This window comes from Pleurodeles waltl, chromosome 1_2 (genome assembly GCF_031143425.1).
Source record: "Pleurodeles waltl isolate 20211129_DDA chromosome 1_2, aPleWal1.hap1.20221129, whole genome shotgun sequence".
Classification (NCBI taxonomy): domain Eukaryota; kingdom Metazoa; phylum Chordata; class Amphibia; order Caudata; family Salamandridae; genus Pleurodeles; species Pleurodeles waltl.
This window is the reverse complement of record NC_090437.1, coordinates 873,467,148-873,491,711: the sequence shown is the minus strand read 5'-3', so window position 1 is coordinate 873,491,711 and position 24,564 is coordinate 873,467,148. Positions and strand designations below refer to the sequence as shown.

The 24,564-nt window shown below is 41.6% G+C and overlaps 1 protein-coding gene across 8 annotated transcripts in view; it reads right to left on the bottom strand.

The window, feature by feature from the left end:
• The window catches only part of TENM3 (teneurin transmembrane protein 3), a 1,099,611-nt gene that overhangs the window by 73,036 nt on the left and 1,002,011 nt on the right, over window positions 1-24,564 (bottom strand). For all 8 annotated transcript variants that reach the window (XM_069244742.1, XM_069199199.1, XM_069199207.1 and 5 more), the window contains 3 exons: window positions 20,917-21,184; window positions 19,428-19,571; window positions 2,049-2,298 (listed from right to left, as the gene is read on the bottom strand). In XM_069244742.1, the coding sequence (XP_069100843.1) occupies window positions 2,049-2,298; window positions 19,428-19,571; window positions 20,917-21,184 (662 nt within the window). The remainder of the gene's footprint in view (window positions 1-2,048; window positions 2,299-19,427; window positions 19,572-20,916; window positions 21,185-24,564) is intronic.

The window sequence follows — 24,564 nt, the reverse complement described above, 5'->3', positions numbered from 1 at the left end:
AGGGAGTATTAGGGTTCAAACATGCCACGATTGCAAGTCAAATGACAATAAGTGAGGTGCATCTTTTCGGGACACTACAGTGAAGAATTCAGTGCATTACCTCCAATAGCGGGCTTAGGGTAATATGCACTCAATCCACATAGCAGGTCTAGGCATTGCCCTAGTTACTCGTTTGGAACCATAGACAGTCTTCTGCTAGCACGAAGAGGACATCTGCTGTTCGGATTAAGGTGAAGACTGCACTGGTGGAAAATCTCACCTACAACCCCTGCTTTAGTGAGTGCTGCAAAGGCTCAGCCTACTGTAAAAGAGCACACTGGAAAAATAGTTTTCATAAATCTCCACACTGCTGGGTTTTTCTGGCATTATTTGGAATTAACAGAGCTCAGGAAAGCACTTCAGAAGACGCCTGAGACTAGAGCTGCCCCAGACCGTTGCCTCCATTAGGGAGGATGTCTCTGAAGAGGCGACGGCATAGTGTCTAACATTACGCTGCTGTCCTCTGACCCAGAGGCAGGCACCACACACGAGATGACACACCTTATCGCTCTGCTTGGTAATATATTCATATGCACGTGTCTGAATCAATGTCATGAACTATGACCTACATTTAAAAAACTCATTTTAATTTGGGCATATTTCTGCAAATGTGAAACATGCCCTTGATATAAAAAACTGAAGAAAAGGTTTTGTGAAATCCACATCTTTAAAAACATTTCATAGAGTAAAGTAACCCACTATGTAGTTTAAGACAAACACATAAAACGCATTCATTTATTAGTTTTTTATGAGGATGTTCCTTCAAATTAAACATTATTGATTATTATTTAGAATACACTTGAATCTCAAAATGTCTGGAAAGAAATGGTTTATGTGCAAAACAGCGCATTTATTAACAGAACTGGTATACTGAAAAAAAGATGGTTCACTTTAGGGCGATTTTCAATTGCAGGATAAAAACGTATAAGTTACCTGATATCCAGTGCACTGGTTGTCTGGTACCCACATTAATTCTGGAGCAACATCAGTTATGGCATTTACAAATGGGATATGATATAAGTGGCTAGCTACTCCAGTTGCTGAAGACTATAATGCTTTTATTTTTATACTTGTATTTTTAAAGGCATCACAACAAACCCAAAACGTTACACTGGTCGTGATGTTTCAAATGCACAAATATACATGTGGTCATTAACAGAGCAGCCAGACATCATACCCAGGTACATGATCCATATCAGGAATCTTTTTTTACTATACATTCTATTGCGAGGCCACCTTAAGGGCATTAGCAGTACTCAAACTATTTCCTCCTGCCTTCACTTCTCAATAGGTCACAAATCTCTTTGGTTCTAGAATGGTGTAGAAGCAGCATATTATATGTCTCCGATTGTGTGTTACACCATACTAGAGTCCTCGCTTCTGAGTGATCTGCCTCAACACATTGCCACCCGCCATTTTGTCATAAGTAGTGCTGTAAACATCTTGTATGTTTTGGGAATGTATGATACATATTCCAACAGCGCCAGTAATGGTGCTGGGGCGAGTCTGTCTCCTATCATAGTACTAGGTTTATCAAAAATGTAATTCCAGTATCGATTTGCTGCCACACACTTCCACGCTAGATGATAAAAGCCTGCCCTAGGGTATTCCCTCTCTGGCATCATGTATCTATTGTAAGTCTACCCCGATACATGCTTAGCAGGGTATTAAATACCCTGTACAGGAATTTGAAGTGTACCAGCCGGTGACTACCATGTGCGGATGCTGAAGACTATAATGCTTTAGTGTGCTAGCATTAAACATCCTTTGACAAACTCAAAGCTGGTCGCCTAAAATGTCCCTTATTATCCATCTATTGTGGAATATTAGCACACTCCCACTAAAATATTCTTGGATGGCGCCTACTCGCAGTGCTGTAGGAAGGGGATTGGAAACCCAGTCCAAGAAACAGAGTCTTCTTACTATGATAGAAGCAGGCTCTTCAGGACATTAGATGAGACTGTGCATTCCATGCAAACACTTACCACACTTACACAACAAAATCATACCTCAGCTCAAGGACACTTGTTACATTTCCGGAGGGGAATATCCTACGGACAAAGTTGAAGTCTCCAACATACAGGCTTCCATCTATTCCACACGCCAGGGCAACTGGAGCCAGCAGCTTATTTCCGTCAGCCTGCCCGTTGCAACTTGGGCATGAAATGCTGCGTCTTCGGCCATTACCCATGATGCTGCTGATCACCGGTGGCTGCTGGGAAATGAACTGGTTTTCTCCATTCCCTTTATAGAGGATTCCTGGGGGGGAAAATGGTATTACTAGTTTTCTCAGTACTGTGATTAATTTAAATATTTTACATTTCCTACAAAGTTTAATGCTAATTTCTAAATGGTGTAAGGATTGTAATGATGCATATTTATTGTAATTGCATAGCTTTTTCTTAAACTTGCACACATTAAATAAGCAAGTTCTCGATATTTATAAGAATGGAACTGACTGACTTAAAACACATAATCCTTTTACTTCAAGATACAGGATACGTGGAAAGCAAAACAATCTACCATAATTCTTAATACGAAACGTACAGGCTAGCAGTAATTATAATAAGGAGAAAGGGGACGAATACTAGCTTGTCAGCAGCAACAAATTGGAGCCCTGAATTAATTGCAATGTTTGGCCTATTAATGCCAAAACACTTACTGCACTAGCAAAAACACTTATACAAAAGCTCAAATATAATGAGTCCTAAGCCTCTTCGTTCTGGTAACTAGACAATTCAAAGGATGCTTCTGTCAGGCTATCGTCATAAACCTTCTGCGAACTAAGGTTCTCAGTCTGCCTTTATGCTTTAGCTTTTCACCATACATAATACACAAATGCTGTATAAACCAGAGATGTTTTCAGGAATGGGCAAAGTGGGCTCTGGCCTGGGGTCCCACCCTTTCAGGGAGGGCTTTAATAGATCCGGCTTTGTTCTGCTGAGAGTCTTGCCCTGATGACCATCAACAATTCTTAAACATATTTCTTTATAAACTGTTTCCCTTTAATTTATTATTAATGCGGGTAATGTGTAAGTCTATTACAGACATTTTGCAGTGAAATGTGTTTATGTTTCATGCAACATCCATAAAAAAAGTTTTTTAGATCAACACAGTACCTCACATATGAGAAATGGGAGGGTGTCGCAGAGATTACTTGCATCAGTATTAGTGAGCTGCTGCTTTGTTAGAATACATGTCACTATCCCCAAATCTTCGATGTAAACACATTTAGAATTTGGACGAGTGTGCCTAGCCCAAGAGGGCATGAAAGAGCTCAAATGGGATCATAAATTCACAGTTGTTCTGAACAGGGACCCCCCAAAATACATTTGACTCAGAGGCCCCAAAATCCTTAGGATGTCCCTGGCACAAGCTGCAAGTCACCTGCCACTGCAAAAGAAAGACCAAATCATTAACTATTGTATGCACCACAATGTCTCGCCCTGTCTAAGGTTCACTCACTGAAATTGTTATTATCCAGCCAAGGTATCAGATCCTTGGAAACCTGCTAGACAACGCCTACCTGATTTCTAGGTAAAAGCAAGAGGATGACGATTTGGAGTCTGAAGATCAGTATCTTTATAAGTAGCTTCATATCCGAATTTATAAGCAATATTGGTCTCTAATTAGCACAGTAGAAATGGTCATTTCCTGGTTTGGGGATCAGTGTGATGACTGCCACGTTATATTTTGTGTAAAGTCCCCCAATATCTTCTACATCTCTGAAGGCCCTAAACAAAAGGGTAATCATAGCGGCTCAGATTTTGTCATCTGACTGGGAAGTTATTCTGCCCTGGAGCTTTCCCTGTAATTCTGAGTTTGATGACTTCAGCTATTTCTTTCTCTATAATATATTCCTCAGAGAGGTCTCTTTGATCGAGAAGGCGAATGGCCCATAAAAATATTGGCTTCCTTTTTAGTCAACTGGTCAGTGGTCGATGTGTATTAAGTTGCAAAGAAGGTGGCAAATTCTTTCAATACTTTTACTGGGTGGCTAAGGAGATGGGCTTTGTCAGAGGACATTCAGAAGTTACTTTCTTTTAATCAAGATCTGAAGGCGTGTGGGTGCTGGTGCATCACAGCAATGTGGGAAGAACTGTTGCACCTTCATCTTCTTTTTAGATCCTACTTCATGCAGGACCACAACTGAGTCTCCTAACATCAAACGCCTCATGTTAGTCTTGACTGTGCCCTAAAATGTTTGGGGGAAGGATACTGAGTGGTCATTCAGTCCAGACAATCCTCCAAGTGTTGGTTTAGAAGACCATTGGTTGGTATAATTGCCACTTGTTTCCTCGCTTCTCATTGGTCAGTGCCTGCTGGTTTCATTTCCTCCTTGTATCTTTATCCTTCAATGAAGCTTTGACCACATACTGATTAATGCACTTATTGGTATTCTTTCGCTGCTCGTGGACTGAGGTACTTTTTCTTCTTCTAACCTCATCATTGGTGCTTCACCTATCACAGTAGCTCACTCTGTTGTTGCTTATTCCCCCTATCCTTGCTTGCCAGTTGTTTGTGCTTGTCCCATGACCCATCCATGCTTGCCACTTGTTTGTGTTTGCCCCCCCTACTCCCTCCACTGGTGATGTGGTTACTCAGTGGAGGTGGGTTAGTGTGCTTCCGGGTACAGTGACAGTCACTGCTCTTGGAGTGATTTGCTTTGCTTCCAGTGCCCTAGAGTACAATTATAACTGATTCTTTTTTATATTTATTTGTTCAGTATTTGCATAGTTTTCTATTCAGAAAACAAGAGACAGAACAAATACAGCACTGGATGTATTTATCAATATCACAAACTGTGAAAAAGATCAAGATAAAACAAAGCAAATCATAGAAGGAGACTCCATTTCTCAGGGATTATACATAGCCTTGGGGGTACATTAAATGATGAGGACATCAACGGGTTAGCCATCAGAATAGAAGCAGAAGAACATCATCATCATAAGAAGCAAATAAGGCATCAGCACAAAAGCATAAGAATATCCTTCAAAGTAACAGTATTACTACACTTATGCCATCCTACGATAGGGGTCTGTACACAACAACCAGTTGTTAAAGCAATCAGATACTTTGCAGGGCACATTCCTGCAGGCAGGCAGCCTAACCGTGTTCACTATCACTGCAGTCTCTGTCCATACAGCCATCATGGTTGGGTCACTTGGCCAGAAGAATAAGGGGGGAGGTGAGAAGGGGTGAGCAGGGGATGGGACATAGGAGAGTGCCCAACAGGAGAGAAGAGGGAGGGAAGAGATTTAGAAGAGGCATATTACAATTCAGGAATGGTAGCATGTTATATAGGCTGAAACCAACCCCCAAGGGATTGGAGGATTCTGGTGCCCAGTAGGTTTGTCAAGGAAGGCCAACCATACATGTTGGAAGGTCTCCATAGAGTTGCAAAGCCTATCAATGAGTCATTCATATGATGCCATTAAAGACATCTCAACGAGCCACTCCTCTTAGGTAGGGAGTCTCATATACCTCCAATATTGCAAGAGGCAGATCTTGGCTGTGGCGCTGAGGTGACTTTCATGGTTTGTGAGTTTGAAGGAGTCAGTCAAATTGTGTAGCAGGACCATCTGTTTTGTCAGCGGTATAGTAATGTCAATCGAGGCAGGGAGAGTGGTCCCAATCTGGGCACAAAAAGTTCAGAGATTTGGGCAGGCAAAGAAAATGTGGGGCATGGCAGTCTGTGTGGACACATCTGCAACAGTTCAAGTGGTGTAGTAAGTCTGATTGCAAGAGCTTCCAGGGGGCCCAGTACCAGTTCTAGAGTGCTTTAAACAGACAAATAAACAATCTTTATTATCTCACCCCTTTGTCTAGCTTTGCTATTGTCTTCTCCCAGTCGCCCTCATCATTGTCAAGTGAAAGCACCCTTTGCCACTTGGCATATAGGTCGCAGAGGAGTGGTGCCCAGTGTAGGTGATGGACAAGTAGATAGTACTATCCTGACATAACCGCCACTGTGTAAACAAAGTTTCAGATATTGATTTATGGGGGAGATAGGCGTAGACCAGAGTAATGGTCCCAATTTACTCATAAGGCAATGGGTCAGCTGCAGACAATTCCATTTGTGAGTTGAAGGCAAGCGGAATTTCTCCCTCAATGTTTCAAAAGATGTAAGATGCCCAAGGCTGAATAAATGATCAATGGTAAAGATGCCAACCTTTTGCCACGCCTTCCATTGGATGGAATGACCATCTATGCATATGCCTTTATTATTCCATAATGGTCCTTTATTGTGAAATGTAGAGTCGATCGGCAACAATTTGACAGTGGATCCATCTTCGGGCCATGGTGTATAACACTGGATTACAGGCCAGAAAAAGCAGGTGTCTTGTTTGGATAAAATATTCGAAGGCAAGGGACTGCTGGCTGTCAGTGTTCAATAAAAACCCAAAGACTGGTAATACTCATACTAGGCCACAAACAGACTAGGTGGGACGGACAGAAGGATGTGTTTTAGTGGTCAATACATGAGTATGCAGTTCCTGTGAGTAATCAGCTTCAAGATCCACAGTCTTGGTTTCATCCCACCCTAGGTGAAGTTTTTAATACCCTTATCTATGTGACGTATGATGAGTGTATGCCAAAGTGGGGGGAACATTCCAAGAACACAGGTAAATCTCGGACTGCTACCATCTTGACAGTGTGAAACCTGCCCATAAAGAAATATGCAGTTGATACCACTTTGCGTTGTCGCTTTGCGTTTTAGCACTAAAAGGGTCTACATTAATGGCCACCATGTTTTGAAGGCCTCTAGTGGTATAGATCCTCAAGTATTCCATTTGGAAGTTACCTGTCTAAGAACGCCTTTGTTGTGCCACGTGACATGTTCATTGCTTCATTCTTACCCCAATTCACATACTCCGTAATGGCTGGGAATTAATTTATGGTTCACCTTATGCTCAGAGATAACTGAGAATGTAATGTATGATAAGGGATACAGATGTGTAAAGTGGTAAGAGCAAGGAGGATGTCATCGGCATACAGTAGTTGGAAGGGCCTGCCAGTGTATCAGTGCCATGAATACGGGGGAATTGACATATGGGAAACGTCAGAGGCCCCAAAACCAACAGGAACAGCAACATGGACAGAGGTGCAACCTGTCTCTACCCCCAGTCATTAGGGAAAGGATCTAAAAGGTAGCCCCTGCAAATACCTTGGGCGGTAGGTGGGATCATATAAACATCCAATTTTGGAGATACAGTCTTCTCTGAAGCTCAGTCTCCGAAGAGTTTGAAACATGTAAAACCATTTAATGCGACCAAATGTTTTTTTCTGGATCCAAAGATAGGGCCAAGGACTCCTCACCAGCATTGGAGAGCCAAAGCAAGTGTGCCAATGTTGTATGTGATTATGGGAGTTTGTCCCCGGGGCAAAGACAACCTGTGAGTGATGGATCTAAGTGGGAAGGAACTGCTTGAGAATGGTTGCCAGGATGTTTGCTAATAGTTTAGTATAGATATTGAGGAGAGATATGGGTTGCTAGCTCCCACAGACTAGAAGGTCCTTCCTGGGCTTCTCAATAAGATCCTCCTAAGTTCACTTATAAAAACTCCCCTGGGAAGTGGTCTTAACCTGGGGCTTTATTAATGGGGAGATTCAACATTGCCCATTCAAGTTCTTCCGTCGTTATATCGCCTTACAAAAGCTTTCTCCCTTTCACATTAAGGTATGACAACCATATTGCATTAAAGAATTGGCCTTCCTTAATTCAGTCATAGTCTAATTGAGTGGTGTAGAGGGTTTTATAAAATGTGGCAAATGTTCTCACAATGTCATGTGGTCATCACAATGTTATGTGGTTCCCTAAGGGTGTGTGCCTTATTATCTTTGATCCCTTGAATAGCCACCATGGAGTCTTACTCTCGCAGCTGAGCTGCTAACAGGCATCCTGCCTTGTTACCTTGTACATAGTTGTGCATTTTCAGCCGATAGAGCATGTGCTCAACTTTGGAAGTATATAAGTGATCAGGGTTCATTTTTGCCCGTTCCAGACTAGCCCTGACCTGGGGATTGGGTGAATAGCATATGCGCATGTTAAAGTTTTGATAGTGGCTTCTAGTGTAGCCTGTTAGTATCTTCCTGTTGGCTACTGTGGAGCCTCACATGATATGGCCTCGTAAACTGGCCTTGTCCACTGCTCACAAGGACCCGTAATGAAGTCACAGAACCCTTAATGCCAGTTAGATATGCAGAGAGGTACTATTCTTGGAGCAATTTCTCGGCTGGGGCCTGGTAGTGGGAGACCATGAGATGCCATGGTTTCCAGATAGGCATTGTCAATTACCAGTCCACAGAGAGATGAACAAGGTTGTGTGTTCTGTGATGGAGCCCTCAAGTATCTCACAATCTAGCAGTGGATGTGAAATACGGTAAACAATGTAGCCCTGATTGCGTGTCAGGTGCAGCTGAAAAGAACAGGAATGCTCTGTTTAGTGGGGAAGAAATCGCCAAATACCAGCGAGGCCATAATCCTCCTTCAGGTTCCCAAGTACTGCACTATACCCATTGTTGGGTAAATGCTTCTTAATCACCTCTTTTTGCCCTCGAGGAGAGTTGGTCACTATCTTCTTGTGTGCCTAATGTGTTCTGCATTAATATCGCCTACTTCCTACCTCTGCAGAATCGCTATTTTGTTTTTTTGCAGGAGGAAGCGTAGACAGGTCAAGAAAGAACACGCTTGATCGCTACTTACATCTGCTAGTGACAAGTTTCATAAGGTTATCCACACCTGTGACTCACACAACCGCAACTCCGGCGTATAAAATAACCGCATACGTCCAACTAAATAAATCAAAAGCAAGACCAACTTACTAACCTGTGGCTGAATGCATGTGCGTAAAGAGAAGTATAGAAGTAATCTTCACTAGAGAAGTATAGAAGTAATCTTCACTAGAGAAGTATAGAAGTAATCTTCACTTCTGATGCTGCGTGGTAACTGAAGGTTTGGATTACGTAACAACACTACTTCATAAAAAAAATTCAACCACAATGAGGGTGATACTGGCACAGCCAACAACAATGGGGACCACGGGCTATGGTGTGAATAACACTTTTTTCAACTGCATTGTGCCAGAACTTTTGTTTAAACTGGATATAATTTAGAGATCCGCTTATCAGTATGAGGTAATGTCTTGCCTAAAGAATGTAGGTGCGTGTGGTGTGCATTTTAAAGCACATCATTCCAGTAACACTGGCAGAACTGGATATGATTTAAAGAGTTATTTGTAACAAGGGTTCATAATTCATTGGATTCATAAATCTCAGCAACACATTCTTGACCTCTTGAGTAATCTCGGTCAGAATATAAATGTATTTGATCAACAGATTTATCTTTTGCTGGAAGAACGCCAGCCATTGGGGAGACGAAGTTGTAATTGGTGGATTTGGACTGTCTGTGTCACGCATCACAAACACAATTTGATGGGGAGTACTGGATGGGCTATAATATGATACAGTCATTCCAGAGTGACGCCTTGGGTGGCACACTGGTTTAACAAACGGTAAATGAGTATTTAATCTACTAAATCACCTATTGAATAGCAATATTACTGTCCTTTTTTAGTTTTCTAAAATAAATTAGTAATCTTACGCTGGTTCCCAAAGCAAGATGCCCACATAAACAATCTTCACAATTTTGGCTTGCAAGCAATCTTACTGACGGTCTCAGCAGAGAGGAATTGGACTGGATGAGGAAATAATCATTGCTGCAATTGTAAACAATGAAAGCGGGATGGGCCTTTGTTTTACGTTTAACCTTCACACCTTTGCTCTGTTCATACAGTGAGGACCTGAGCCACAAGTGACAACTGGGAATAAAGCAACGATTGTGAATGAAGTTTGCGCTTTTTGGCTCACCTTGTTAGGTGAAAGAAACTCACTTTGCTGCTGCCTACACTTTTAATGACAAGCAATACCATACCAAATCAAACAATACTATACCTCACTATACTATAAAATGGCATACTACACCATACATCAGAACTTAACAAAATGTTGATGCCAATAGATCTAGGAAAGGCAAGAACTTTTGGCTTTGCCAATGCTTGTTTACATCTGGTGACCTGTACATCATGAAGTTCATTCTCCATCTGCTTCACTTGAGTGACAGCAGTGTGAGGTCGTGAATCAGTTTAAATAAGACAGGACGTGAAAGGCTCCTTTCCAAAATCTCACAACAGACAACGTTTGACAACAAGCATTTGCTAACCTGAAAGTAGTTTAATCTGCATTCCGAGCCATATGTGAGAGAAAATAATATCTCAGCTCTGTCATTAGGATGAAATAAATGCCAGGGTTTCACCAGTCCAGCCATGTTCCATTCAGGGACGTGGCTTCCGGGAGCGAGTGGGGGATGGTTGGGGCACAACACCTACTTAATAAATGTATTTTGTGATAAATAGTGGGCACAGGTGCTTTCAGTCGTGTATGGTGGGGGTGTCTGTTGGATTTCACAACAAATATTTACATACACACAGACAAAAAAGCACACTCACTATATCCCTCTCTGTTTGGAAAAACTTTACAAAATATTGGTTATTTTACAAAATAATGTGCTTTCTCCGGCGTAGTACCCCTCCCTATTCACATTCCTCTCTTTTTCCCACAGCCCTTCAGCCCCACTTGTGTCCCCTGCTTGTCGTATAATGTATTTTAAAGTTATGTGCCAGAGTGATTGTTGAGGAATCTGAAGCTCCCCCCACTCCCACTCTACTGAGCATGCTACGTCCCTGGTTCTATTGCCCTAGAGTGGCCCAGTATGTGATATGGGGCCAGGTTCCAATGTCCTCACACATGCTATTTTGTGTCTATACTCTACAAATGGCCTAGCGAGTGCAGTAAAGACATTTTTTCCTCTGGCAGGTCAATGCAAAAATCAACATGTCATTATGTATGTTAAGCTTTTCAAAACCTAGGGCCTGATTACAAGTCTGATGGTCTTCAAACAGCCAGACTCGCAGTGGCAGTAGGACCGCTACACTCCTGGCACTCTGACTGCCAAATTACTACCCTGGTGGTTGTGCCGCCACCATCTGCAGGAACATAAGTCCCGAAGGGTAGGCGGCAGTTGAAGTCGAGCTAAGCCACAGTGGTGCATACAGCAACACTGCAGTGCTGATCACACCTTCCCTTTTTGCCCGTCTTTTCATGGCGGGGACCCCCCATGAAAAGGCTGTTGGAAGTGAATGCTGGAGGCCACAGGGGGACCTCTGCACTGCCCAAAACCATGTTGTGGGCAGTTAAGGGGCCCCTCTGCCCAGCACCTTTAGAATGCACACTGTCTGCTATGGCAAACAGTGTGTATTCCGAGGGTGCTGAGAGCACCCTCTGTGCAAGAGCATTGGCTTCGGCTCCATCGGGTGCTGGAGCACCTTTGATTGCAGAGGTTTCCACCAGTCAGCCGAGTAGTAACCTTGTAATAGGGCTGGGGGGAGGGAGACGGCCAGCTCTATGGCCACGGGGCTACTGGGCCGGCCCGCCATCCTCGTAATGAGACCCTTAATCTTTTTTTGTCATGAGCCCAAAGTTTAAGAGTAACAGCAGGAGGTACTGACCAGTGTAATATCTGGCTGCGATTCCAAACCCAAGGAGTACATAAGTGTATCTACCCTGTCTCTTTTAAAAATTTCTGATTCAACTGGAGCAAGGCATGTTTCTTGCAGTAGCACTAGATAAGAGGGGTTTGAGGCCAAGGTTAATAGTATCTTCTTTTGTTTGACATAACTGGATTTTGTTTGTATTCAGAGCCAAATCTGACAAATCCCTTAAAATAGCAGACATAATGGGTCTGTAGATTAGGGCAATTCAGGTGCAGAGAGAATTGCAAGAAGGTCAATCCAGAGTCTTTGCCCTGGGAAACAGTGAGAGGTGAGTCATTGGGAGCGTTTTGTATTCAAACAGTTCAACGGCACCGATATTTGCATTGTAGTCTTTGTGAAGCATGGAAGGGGAGGATGAGCAAAGAAAGCACAATTTATCTATGCACACATTGGATCTACTGCGATAGAGATTAAGAGAGAACAGAACCTAAAAAGGTAGATTGAATGTACTAACTTTATAGAAACTGGAGTCATGACTATTGAATGTGCCTCCAATATGATTACTAGGGCTGACTAGGGAAGATAATGCCACAACACTACAACAATTGCAAAATCTACAGATAAGGATGTGGTAGCATCTCAACGATTGCCCTGTGCGGTCCTCATAGGATATTGTGCTTGGTGTCTATTTGAGGAGAGAATGATGTAATCAAGTCAGTTGTAGCAATGTTTTCCTGAAGTGACACATAAAGAGGGTGTTATGCTATATTGAAGTGGCAGACAGGGGTAAGAGGGAGCATGATCCACAGCAATTCATAATTGGCCCCTCTTATTTAGTGTTGCAGCAATACTGCCATGTATAGCATGGAGGATGCAGTACTGAAAGGTATAAACGGTTTGAGCTGCATTGCTAGATTGGGTTCCATAATCATCTGCAAGGTGGGTCCAATGCACCAGTAGAGATGTCATTGGCGCTTGACTTGCCCAATCCAAGATAGCCGGCCTGTGGAGTGGGCCAGCTACGAGCTGGTAAGGAGCTGATTCCAAGACTGCATGGTAGGGAGATCCAGGCAATGGCGACAGCAGTGGTCACAGGAAAGACAAAAACCCTTTGGGGCTTTCTCTACTTTCCCACATGACTTCAGACCCGATTATATGCACTGTTGCATTCTTTCACGCTTGGGGGTGGTTTACTGTTCGCCTATGGGGTCAGAAGAATCAGCATCTCCCTGGAACCTCTACCGAAACACTGAATATAGGGTGAGGGACCTGCTGTCATCCCGGTCACATTGGACGTTGGATAGCTTTTGCCAGGAAGTTTAGCCAGGGTGGAGGTGGGAGTGGGGGGCCAGGGGGAAATGTATCTTGTCCGACAATAAACCATTAAATCATGGACACAATTGTTTAGCAGCAGTATTCTTTTGTGTATAGTGCCTTATCTTCATCACACCAGGTTGAAAACAGAATTTGTCAGCCTCTAGTGATCAGAATTGTTATGAAAGAAGCAAGAACCGGTGAAGAAAGCTGCCATTTTTTGCATTGCCAGACAATGCCTCTGCTGCACGTTCTAGAAAAGTCCAACCACCAGAGTGTTGGTGATTATGGGACAGTATGAATAGAAGCCTCACCACAGAGACTTTTTAGTGCTCTGTTTTTCACCTACATACTATCAAAGAGTAAGCCCCATTCAAAGAATGCCCGTCAAGGTAATGTTGAGGTGGTTTGCAATCTATATTACCAGTTGGGTTGGTTTCTTCCTAGCAGTTTGTACAGGAGACATTTTTACATGTTTTAAAAGTGCACTTACAAACATTTTAATATGTTCTTGTTTACCATCATTCATTTAAGTATACTTTGTTCTTGGTATGTTATTATAATATCAGCGGATTTTCGCTTTTGGTGTTTTTATTTTAATACATTCTTGAATTTTTTCAGTTGTATGTTGCCTGGTTGTCTGTTGTTTTATTTCACTATGGTACTTTTTTTTTTTAATCTTACTTCATACCGGGTTCTAAGGCTATTTTTTTTTTAATTCCTTACTTTCTGAAGACGCCAACGTGCTTTCCTTAGGCAAGCCCTTTTCCCTAGCAAATCAAGAAATGCACTATTGTGTTTCTGTCAAACCCTACCGTACAGCAGGATGGGAAGTAAGGGATCAGAGAATTAAGGGTTATGACAGGATTGCTCGTGGTTCTGAATTTGTTAACTGTGGGCAGTTTTCAGCACAAATCCCACATTAAAAATAATACAAACATATTATAAACGTACACGGGGAAGGTGGGGGCCTGTAATGTTACAGATTGCAGTATATGGACATTGTGCTACAGTCCCAGTAGTTCCTTGTGGTCGGTGGTGCTTTAGTTATCGATTTTATCAGTATCTTTTATTTGCAGATTGATATCGGTATCACAAATAAAGAAACAATTGGAATCAGTTTCATAGATAAAATGGACAAGACGATTATTTGACCCTTAAAATAAATATTTAAAAAAAATATGTTTAAGCCTTTTCCCTTTACTTTGAGAATATCGTGGCACTGTTGTCAGCTAACAACATTCTCTTGCCTCTTCACCGATCAATAAATGTAGTAGTGAATCTCACCAAAAATTAACAGCAAATACAGTTTTGCACCATTTGACTACCTAGTGCAAAGACTTCACGTTGACCATGTATGGGAGGTCTTACAAGAGTCATTCTTCTGAAAGCTTGCTAGTCTGTACACGAGCAAAGGCCTAAACCTTCTTAGGGAATAATTACGATAATCTAATTTGAGCAAATGCTGATGCTCGGTGGGTTAATGCAGCAGTTTAAAGTTCCTGCGTGTGTCACAGAAGTCAAAGGAGTAAACACGAGCCCACACTCTATTAGCATTACTTATTTGCCACTTCCAGGCAGCTTACTTTAGTTTATGTGGGTTTAGTATATTTATTTTATATGTTTTTATTACAGCGTTTTTGTCTGAAGCACTAAGCGGATGATCTTGAGGTTGAGAAAGGACATGAGTGAGTTGACATCTTAAAGAATGTGTCTTACCAGTGGGTGGCCAGTGGAAACCCTAGTGGTTGTCAAGCTCCATGTAACTTCTAATGTCCGCTCACTTTACAGAAGTTTATAACCAAAAATTAATACATTTCAAGACAGGCTAAAATGTAAGTAAAAGAGAGATTTATTGCACCCGTTAAAGGAACATAAATTTTATTTTTTTATTTCCCGCCCTTGAATTCATGGCATGTGTGTAACAGAAAACGCTTAAAATGAGCGTCCATTAATATTGACCACAGAGTTCCAAGCTGGAGCAGGCAGATTTCAACTTTTGTTTTCTGGCATTTACGTCTATGGAGCTTGCACCGCATTTCACACAAGCTCGCGGAAAGATTGACAAAGCCGAGAAGTGTGCGGCGCTACTGTCGCCCGCAAAGTGAAAAAGCATGTATTTATTAAGGAATTATGTATTTCAGGCCTTCTGATGACTACAAAGTTACGGCATTTCTAGAAATGTCAAACACAATAAAATCACATTTTGGCAGACCATTCTGCCCTTTGAAAGAGATGATCTTTTCACCAACGCACGAGACATTTAGGCACGCTAAGCGTTCAGAGCCTAAACCTTTAGATAAGTATCAAGAAACAAAATCCAAGCCTGTAGTAAAAAAAAAAAAAAAAAAATAGTACCTGCAAAGCCGATAGGTCTTACCATATGGCTTTGCCAAAGTTTTTTTTCAATGCTGTTGAGTACTGGCAAAAAGAAAAAAAAGGTGCAGCGCGATAATGTAAATGCATTAATGCATCATCATATGTGTGCACATATCCGCAATCATACACGCACGAGTCCATCATGGTATGGCAGTGCCAAGGCGATGATGTATACATGCACACACGTCATGACGCAATGCCGATTTTTTGTATTGTTTTATTTAGTGTTACAAAATAGAAAATGCACGGTTGCAAAAAAAAAAAAAAAAAAAGTACCAAAAAAAAAAAAAAAACGCAGGACAGGCAAGGCAGAGTCACATCCAAAGAGTAAAGTTGTGAGGAGGTGCAAATAAAAACAGCTGATGAGTTTCAGCATCCGGCACTCAGGAACAGGTAGGCAATGCATGGAGGGGTGTGAAGGGGGAGCAGCATGCAGGGGAGAGAACACGTGAACGATCATTAAGTGCTAAAAGCAGGCGGAAATATAGTTCTTGAGTGCGAGCAGTGTAAAGATACAAGTCTTACAATCAAAAGAATTGTAAATAAGTGATGATCCAGAGAAGAGACAAACGAGAAAAGGAAGGAAAGCCATTGGTTAAGAAGCAATTAAATGCGATTGACAAGAAAGCCAGCCAATGATAAGCAGTGGGTTGACTCAAAGCCCAATTAAGTATTAGTATAATCCGCAATAGATCTTTTAATAAAAGGCAGCTAGAACGTCTGCAGGTGAGACCAAAAAAGTAAATGACTCTATAAAAAGGAGTTACATCTGAAAGTTACTTGAACTCTAAGAACTTCCATGTCTTTATGTATAACAAGGCCTTCTCCCTGGATTGGGGCTCCTATCATGGTTTATCATTTTAGTCGTAATAAATTTCAATGTGCTACAACCCAGGCAAACCACACACCACTTTTTGGTTCATTATGATGCAGAATTTATCAACTGAGTGTTCTAAGCTCCAGCACCTACGAATCATGGAGCTATATGCCATTCTGTTTGAAAAGAACCACTACTACTTAAGGAGAGTAAAGCAGCGTGAACAGAAGATCCACCTCCCATGGTAAGCAACATGATTTACAGCTCTTAAAAGAAAGTACGATTGAGAGGTACAAAGATATGTTAAAAAATATCACTGGAGCATCAAAATACACAGCTGTAATCAACGGCAACCCAACTTCAGTCTGTATTACACTTGGAAGGCTGAAGGTCCGTATTACACTTGGGAGGCTGAAGGCGTCTGCATCGGTCACAAATGCCTGGCACACCACCCCTCCCCGCATATCTTTTACAACAATCATGCATCATCATTTTGCTGAGGTAGCCAAGTTCTATAATTTTCATCAGAGGGCTCCTCCAAGTCAGCGCCCTGCACAATTGTGGCTGATTTATTCTGTCATTACTTTGAAAAATTGCTCCCTCGCTGGCTCATTCTCCTCTATTATCATGGGATGAGAAGACGAACATTAGAATATTTATTACAGTGTTTCAGGGTGCTGGCGCAAACACCTGTCACCGCCTGGAACCTATTTCTCCAGCTCATCCACGTTGTCATTTCGACTTACCACTTCGTTTATTCAATTAGACACACGTCACTTTGAAAAAGCCCTCTCTGCTCTTCTCCTTGTCCTCATCTACTCTTCCACATAATTTAATGCTACACTAAATGTACTTTTGTGGATCACAGCAAAAATGGAGTTTCAAAAGCACAATGTGTTTGAAAGCTGTCAGAAAGGCATCATTATTATATATGTTATAGTCATACGGTGTGCACCCACTAGAAGATTGATGGAGTATTTTCTTTAACTTTCAACAGTAAATTTAGGATGTATTTCAAATTGCAAATTCACGTGATGGAATTGTATATGCACAAACCTAACACGACTGAGGGTGATCATTTTTGAATGAGTAGAAGGGAGTAACAGTTCCACCACTAAGAGGAACGAGAATGCTCAACAATGTGTACATGACTTGTTGTGTGTCTTAACCAACCTGTAGGCCATGCAATCACAAAAGGCAACTTATCTAATCCATCTAAGTATCGCAGGCCTGTGTTCAGCGTGGGGAATCTGGCAACATGAACCTTCTTTTGATAAAGAGGGCTCAGATATCTTAAAAATACGATGGGAATGACTTCTCACTTACCAGACACCACAGGCGAAAAGATAAACTACTTGTGTCCTTCAGCTTCTCTACATTTTTCTTTTTGGTTAAACACTGCACAGAAATGCATGAGTTTTTCAGCTGTCTCCATTGTGTGCATCTCTCCCCCTTCGCTTATTTTTATTCTTAAGCATGCTGCACAGCTACGGGGCTGCTGTAGGGCATCACTAAACACACAGGCAAAGTCAATTTGTCCAAACGTGAGACCTTGTGGCTTTGCCAATACTTGTTATAAGGTCTATTCTTAGTGCTCCAGGGAATAGAACAGAACACTTCCGGATCCTACTGAGAATTTGTTTTTAGGTACCTTGAAGTTCAAAGGTTCACTTGTCTACCATCCAAAGTGTCTAGCATCAAGTTGGTCTGGGGGCGTTCAATGCAGCAGCACCCATTTTCCAGTAACTCTGCAATCTAAGCAACATTAGCACATGGTAGACAGACTCTGGAACTATTTCCTTGGCGAGCCAGCCATGTTTATGCTCCTTAATGCATTGCATATATATATGCTTCAGCTGCACAAAAATGATTATTATTCCTTGTATGAAATTCTAATTATATCATTGCTATCTCCCAATTGTCCAAAGGAAAGATACCAGCAACACAGTGTACCGATGTTCAGCTTTTTAACCACTTGGACATCTTTACCCAGAGGTAAAATATTGACCATAGTTGCACAGGAATGAGCAAACATTGCCTACAATTTGGGCCACTAAGGCACCAGAAGAAGCCACTGCAGGGTACAGAATCATATTTACTCTCTTATAGGATTCATGAATGACAACTATTTCTGATAAAACACAGGATATACAGGTAGACAGTTTTTTTCTTAAAGTTCTTATATGATATATAATACTCAGTGGCTGAGTAGTGAGGCGGGCACACACTCACTTACACCCATTTACTTACAAATGCACACATACAGCCACCCATCCACATGCACTCACTCAAACCTGTCCATTTAGAAGTACACACACATACACCCACCATTCGTAAGCACAAACACACGCACACTCACACATTCACAGCACACAAACACATACATTCATACATATGCACATGCTTACAATATTCCAGAAGGACTTCCCTAACCGCAACGGTGATATCGGGCGGAGGGAAGGAGCAGCAAGAAGGCCTTGGTGGTTCCTGGAGTCTTCAGGGAAGGAAGGGATGGATTGAATATCCAGGCGCTTCCTCTCAATGGCTGACCTTGTCAAGAGTCACCAGATAAGAAGAGGATCTTCCCAAACTTGCCACAGAATGGAATGGGGTCAGTGAGAGTTTTCCTGATCTCATCTCACTCTGAGAAGTTGTCACTGGAAATCGGTCCTAGACACTTCAAGGCTTAAACCTGGAGCATCCAGGTCCGATTCTATGAGCGATACTCCCTCTCGTCATGAGGCAGATGACCTCAGAGTGCTTTGCTGGGCTGATGGGGTCACACCATCAGGGCTGTGAAATTCTCAGCACAGCAAAGCTTGGCTAGGGCTGCCAGGTACCTGTGCATTAGCTCATTTAAAGCATCTGGCTAGCTGCCCGGCCCAAACATGATGAGTGTCTGCCAGGCTGACCCTTGCTCAGCCTGATCGAGCATTATGCTTGCAAAATGGAGGGGGCAGGGTTGCCCCATCAATTATCATAGGCTGCGCCTGCATTTTCGAACCATATACGTAACATTGGATAGCTGTACTCTACTTACACTAAGAAGCAGCAATTAGGAGGACAACGGGTAAAATACTTTAGCACAATACTGGAAACTTAACCCTTGTCAATAGCACTATGTTTTAGAGAATATAGCAAAACAAAAGGCATTCGTGTGAATTTTAGTGGTGTGAAGGATGACTTAAATTCCTCCAACCTGGTATTTCTTTCCAATTTCTTTTTTTTTTTTTTTAATTGAATCACAACATATTAAAATGATTACTGTTTATTGCATTTTGGTTACTAATCAGAAATTAGAGTGTTATGCATTCAACATTCCTTACCGTTCTGAACATCCAGTACGTGATGTTTATCCAACGTCCAACCACCCATGTTGGAGGCATCCAATTCATAGCCTTGCAAAATAGCTGTCCTCTTTTCCCACAATGTCAAGTCCAGGCAGGATTCGTATTCGTAACCAACGGAGACTAAAATAAAAATGTTTTTTTCAAACCAGAGGAGTAGGAAGAGTTACACATTTTACCAGGAAGGCTTTATAATCACACTGTAAATAGGCATGCCCATTATGAGGAGAAATCAAAGTTATGAAGACTTATTTCTATGGGTTATTCTATATTTTTGTTATATGAACTAGCCTCACGCTAAATCATTCAGTATTACAGCAGAAGGCGTTCAAGAAATTGTTCAGACAAGAAACCTTACTTATAATAGTTTTACGACTAGCTCATTATAAAGAGAAGGTGGGTAGCAGACAGAGATATCACAAATAAGGATGTGATCAAATCACTTCAGAGGTGGCTACTGGATAAAAACAGAATGTTTCCAAGTGGCAATTTGATTGCATTTCAAAATGTGCTAATGGCCTACATCTGGTTTCCAAATGACTTGGACACCGTAAGAGTTAATTGCAGTCTAACCTGAAAGCCTTAGTATTGCTAGGGCATGGCGATGAAATATTCTTTTCTCCACATTCTGAAAGGAGGCCTATCCTGGCAGTACTGAAGTGCAAAGCTAGGCTTTGATGTACCCAGTGGTTAAGTAAATGTGTTCATTTTTTACCAGTGCTCTCAATTGTGTACCATTTGCAAATTAGAGTGTGCCCTTCTCTTAAGGTGCTACGAGCAGCTGACAGTTTGTTGTAGCAAAGTTATTGTTCTACCTAGGTTTCACTGAAGTTAATAATTACAAATGCTCTCAAACATAAGAAATTCAACCACTTTGTAGTAGTCTAATACATAGAATGTAGAACTTAAGTGCATGCCAAGGAATGTGCAGATACCAGTGAACTGAGGGTGGCAAAATATGTCACACCACCTACATGTGGTTAATTACAGCACCTACAGTGTCACAAGTACAGTATGTGTGACACCCTATAATAACAGTCTATTCTACTTGGAAGACTTCACCTGTCTAGCAGCTTATCACCTTGGTTGGGTAAGAAGTACAGTATGTGAGACATTATATATTAACACTTTATTCTAACTGGAAGACTACACTGGTCCAGCAGGTTATCACCTTGGTTGGGTAAGCTGTTGTCAACCGTTCCAGGTCATCATATTTTGGAAAACTCACGCTAATGTTCTTTCCTGTACTGATTTTGTGCTTTTCGTGTAAGAAACATTATTATTATTTATTCTACGTATCTATAACATTAGAACACAGAAGTGGTCAGTATTAAGATGGCGTCCTATAAAGTTTTTCATCCACAATGCACTGCCCGCTGGTAAATAAGTAAGGTTTACATTATATTTAACTTAATTTTTCATGCAATATTTGCAGTTGGCACTGGAAGAATACATATATTTAACCTACCAACAGCTTCTGACAGCCCGTAGACCTTCTGGTTATAGGCATCCGTTTTATCCCATATGAAAGTGTAGGACAAACTAGGTGATGCAGGAAACCATTTTTGGAAAAGCCTCCCTACTACCGCAACCATAAGGTGAACTTTCATTAGGTTGAATGGAATAACCGCATGCGTCATAGTGATCTTGAGAACAGACTTGTATCCTGCTGCCCTGGAGCTCAAGTAGGAGAGTTTCAAGTCAGTTCCAGGGATGGTTGTTTCTTCATGAAGAACCTACAAAATGTACAGTAACACATTAAAATTGCCTTACACAGCAAACACATTCTACAGAGAGCCCTAATGATTTATTATACATAATAAGACACCAATTATTAGGTCTCAAAATTTGTTTGACAATACCAATTTTTCCACGAGTACTGAATGTCAGAACATGAGATCCAGACATTGATAACATGCTATTATGTTAAACAGTGATCTGATGAAGTGAACTTTCACACAACTACTCATGGCCCGCATACTTCAACTCCAAGGCAGGCAAGTTTCAAAAGCCATCACAGTGTAGCAGAGCTACTGGAAGAAAACAGCAGGCAACAAATTAGTAATATATGGTTTTGATAAGGACGCGCTGGCAAATTCACAGTATGTACACCTGTTTTGACATTTTCTTTCTTTCACAACAAATAGTGAAGGACACAGGTTAGAGTTGGTGTAGGGTGGAACCACTGGAAAGGTTGGGGAGCAAGGACGATGAGAGAGGAGAACAGGATAGACATAAGATAAAGAAATACAGGCCTTATGCACCTTGGGGATGGGTGGTGGGCAGTGTCAGAGGAAGAGGGCACATGAAGTGACGGGGGCTGAAGGAAATACAGGGAGGCGAGTGGAAGTTGGAAAGTGACAAAAGGAGTGGTGACGACATGCCAGTGAATGTGCACAAGTATGAGATCAATACTTGTACAAGTCGAAATGGAGGCAACATTGGTGCTCTACAGTGGAAAACGTATTTTAAAAAATCCATAGCTGGATAAAGGTTGCAACATGATTCGCACGTTCTTCTACACTGACAAGTAATGAAAGAGACAGGCGCGAAAGAGAAGAGTACAAGCTACAAAAACTAACTGCCAATGTTAAGCCTTGCAGAGCCCAACAAAATACAATATCCACAAGACACAGGATAAAAGAGGTCTATTTTGTTGGGAGGCAGAACAGAATGATAAAAATGCAATAACGCAAACCACTCGAGAGAGGATGTGCTTAACTTGGCACCCTTACTTGGGGAGCCTGGAGAGTGCCATGGAAATGTTAAATTGACCTTGGAAACTTCACTTGAGAGTACAACGGGACTCTGTGCCAGTGGATAAATAAGGTCTCGGCAAGGGGTGGAGGAACAACAGAACATTATCTGCAGACAAAGGTCCACAGAGAGCCACAAAAGCAATACAGACCAGCCGGGATGCATCGGACTCTGTTACGGAGCAGAATGAGTTAAAGGAAAAGTACATACAGCAATGGCGTTGCTACATAATGTTCTGGTCAAGGGACTGATTGTGGGGGACAAACAAATCTTAACTAGAATACAAGTTGGATAGACATCGAGACTGCCAAGGTTTTTAAGCTTGTGACTTGGGAGGTTTGCATTGCACTCATTGTTTGCATCAAGTATTTCAGTGAAATGTCCACCAATTGTAATGGTGATTAACTCTTATCCACCAACCTTAATACTTTGCAATATGTAAATCATTCCCTTGCAACCATAGTCAAATCATTACACAACTAAATATTTTAGATACACAGGGGAAATACAACAAAACTGGGAGAACACTTATTGAATATGTTTAATCCACATAATTTCACATCAGCGAAGTAACTGCTTGTCAAGTGCACTCTAGGCTTTCACTATTTCTGCCATGCAACATATCCTGCAGCAAGATAACGCACTGAGATTCCAAGTACGGCAACACAACAAAATCTGCAATTGTAAATCAAATAATAGTAGCTGTTAAATACAGAACAACAGAAGGACAGAACAAGAGGACAGCTCAAAACTTCCTTTTCTGTGGTGTCCCAAGACAAGTTATGTTTTGTAATTATCCCTACAAAGCAATGCAATTCTATTCCCCTTATTCCTTTCTGTGTTGCTTAAGTTTCCCGGCGGATCCTGCCTGCTTTTCTGGTGTGTGTCCACTTTATTCATTATTTAACAACAGTACATTTGTTCCCATGAGCTCGCAGGGTCATCTTGCTTCTTCTAAAGCCATCGTGGAGATTGCAAACAAGCGGGCAGTACGGGCCCTCTGACTGAGGCTGTCACTTGCCTTTGCGCAAGGGTTCAATCCTGCGACTTGTCTGGTCTCTTGGAATCAGGAGGTCACGTTTAAGCTCTGGTCTTCCTCGTCCCTTAGTGCGCCGCAGCTGCCAGGATCTCAATGGGTCAGCCTCAGTTGTTCCTTTCTGGAATGATTAGCGTTATTCTCCGAGGATAAGTAACTCGCCCGAGGTAAGTTTGTGACAACTAACTTGTTATATCTCACATGCCTTCGTGGTTGAACTCATTTTTTTTTTTTTTCTGTCGAGCATTAATGACAACCAGCGCTGTATCGCTTACAATGATGCTCCCACATTGGCGGTGGGCCTTATGTCGCTTCTAACCTAAAAGGTTATAAAAAGGTACTCGGAGGCTGCAAGCTAGATAAGCAGAGATACAAAATGGATTTCCTTTCAGAGAGAAAAGGCAGAACCATTCTGATTCCCTGCCTAGTTATTGCTGTTTTTCATGAGATGTTTTGCTTGGCTTTTGGACAGAGTGGATTCCTGTCTTCGAAGGAGTGAGCTCAATCAACAAAAAGCAATCACCTTAATTTGCCCTGAAGAGTTCAATTCCAGATTAGAATTTAGAATGACACAATTTAGCTATACATCAGCCTTGGAGTTACCAAGTGCTCTCGACTTGGAAACACTAACCTGAAAGCAATCGCAAAGCAAAATAATTGAAGCTATTGCTTCTGCTGGAAAATAGGTTCGGTTTTTACATGACCCGCAGTAATACACAAAGCAACAAAAGAGCAAGACAGTGCTTTCGTTGTGCTCGACCGGACTGCTATAAAAAGAACAGATCTCCCTGAAACCATGAGCACAAATGCAATGACGCCCTCCAGCTCAGAATGTCTTCCTTTTGTGTTATTCCGTATTCAGGGCTTTTCTTGTGAAGTGAAATTATATTTAGCGCATTTCATCCTTTGGTTTATTCTAATTTTAATTCAGCTGTACAGCAGCACAGCCTACTCTACTTACTTCGGGCACTAACATTATTCAAAAGTATCATGGTAGGTGAGGAGCAGGTATAGCACATCGTATCCCAAGGACTATATTGTGGCACATCCACATGGCTATTTCCCAATAATTCTATAAGAAAATCTTGCCTTTCGCATTGGGTATATTTTCCATTTGGTTTTTTAACTTTTCTATAATTGAATGTTAATTTTTAATTTGAATATTGATATCCACAATGTAAATGAGGGACAAAAATCACCCCCTTTACACATTTCTATGTGTCTGGCACCCATGACAGTCCCCATTTTGAAGGAAGATGTAGGTCTTCGATTGTTTATTTTGAATAGGTACAGAGCCAGTCCCCATCACCTCTCAAACAATTC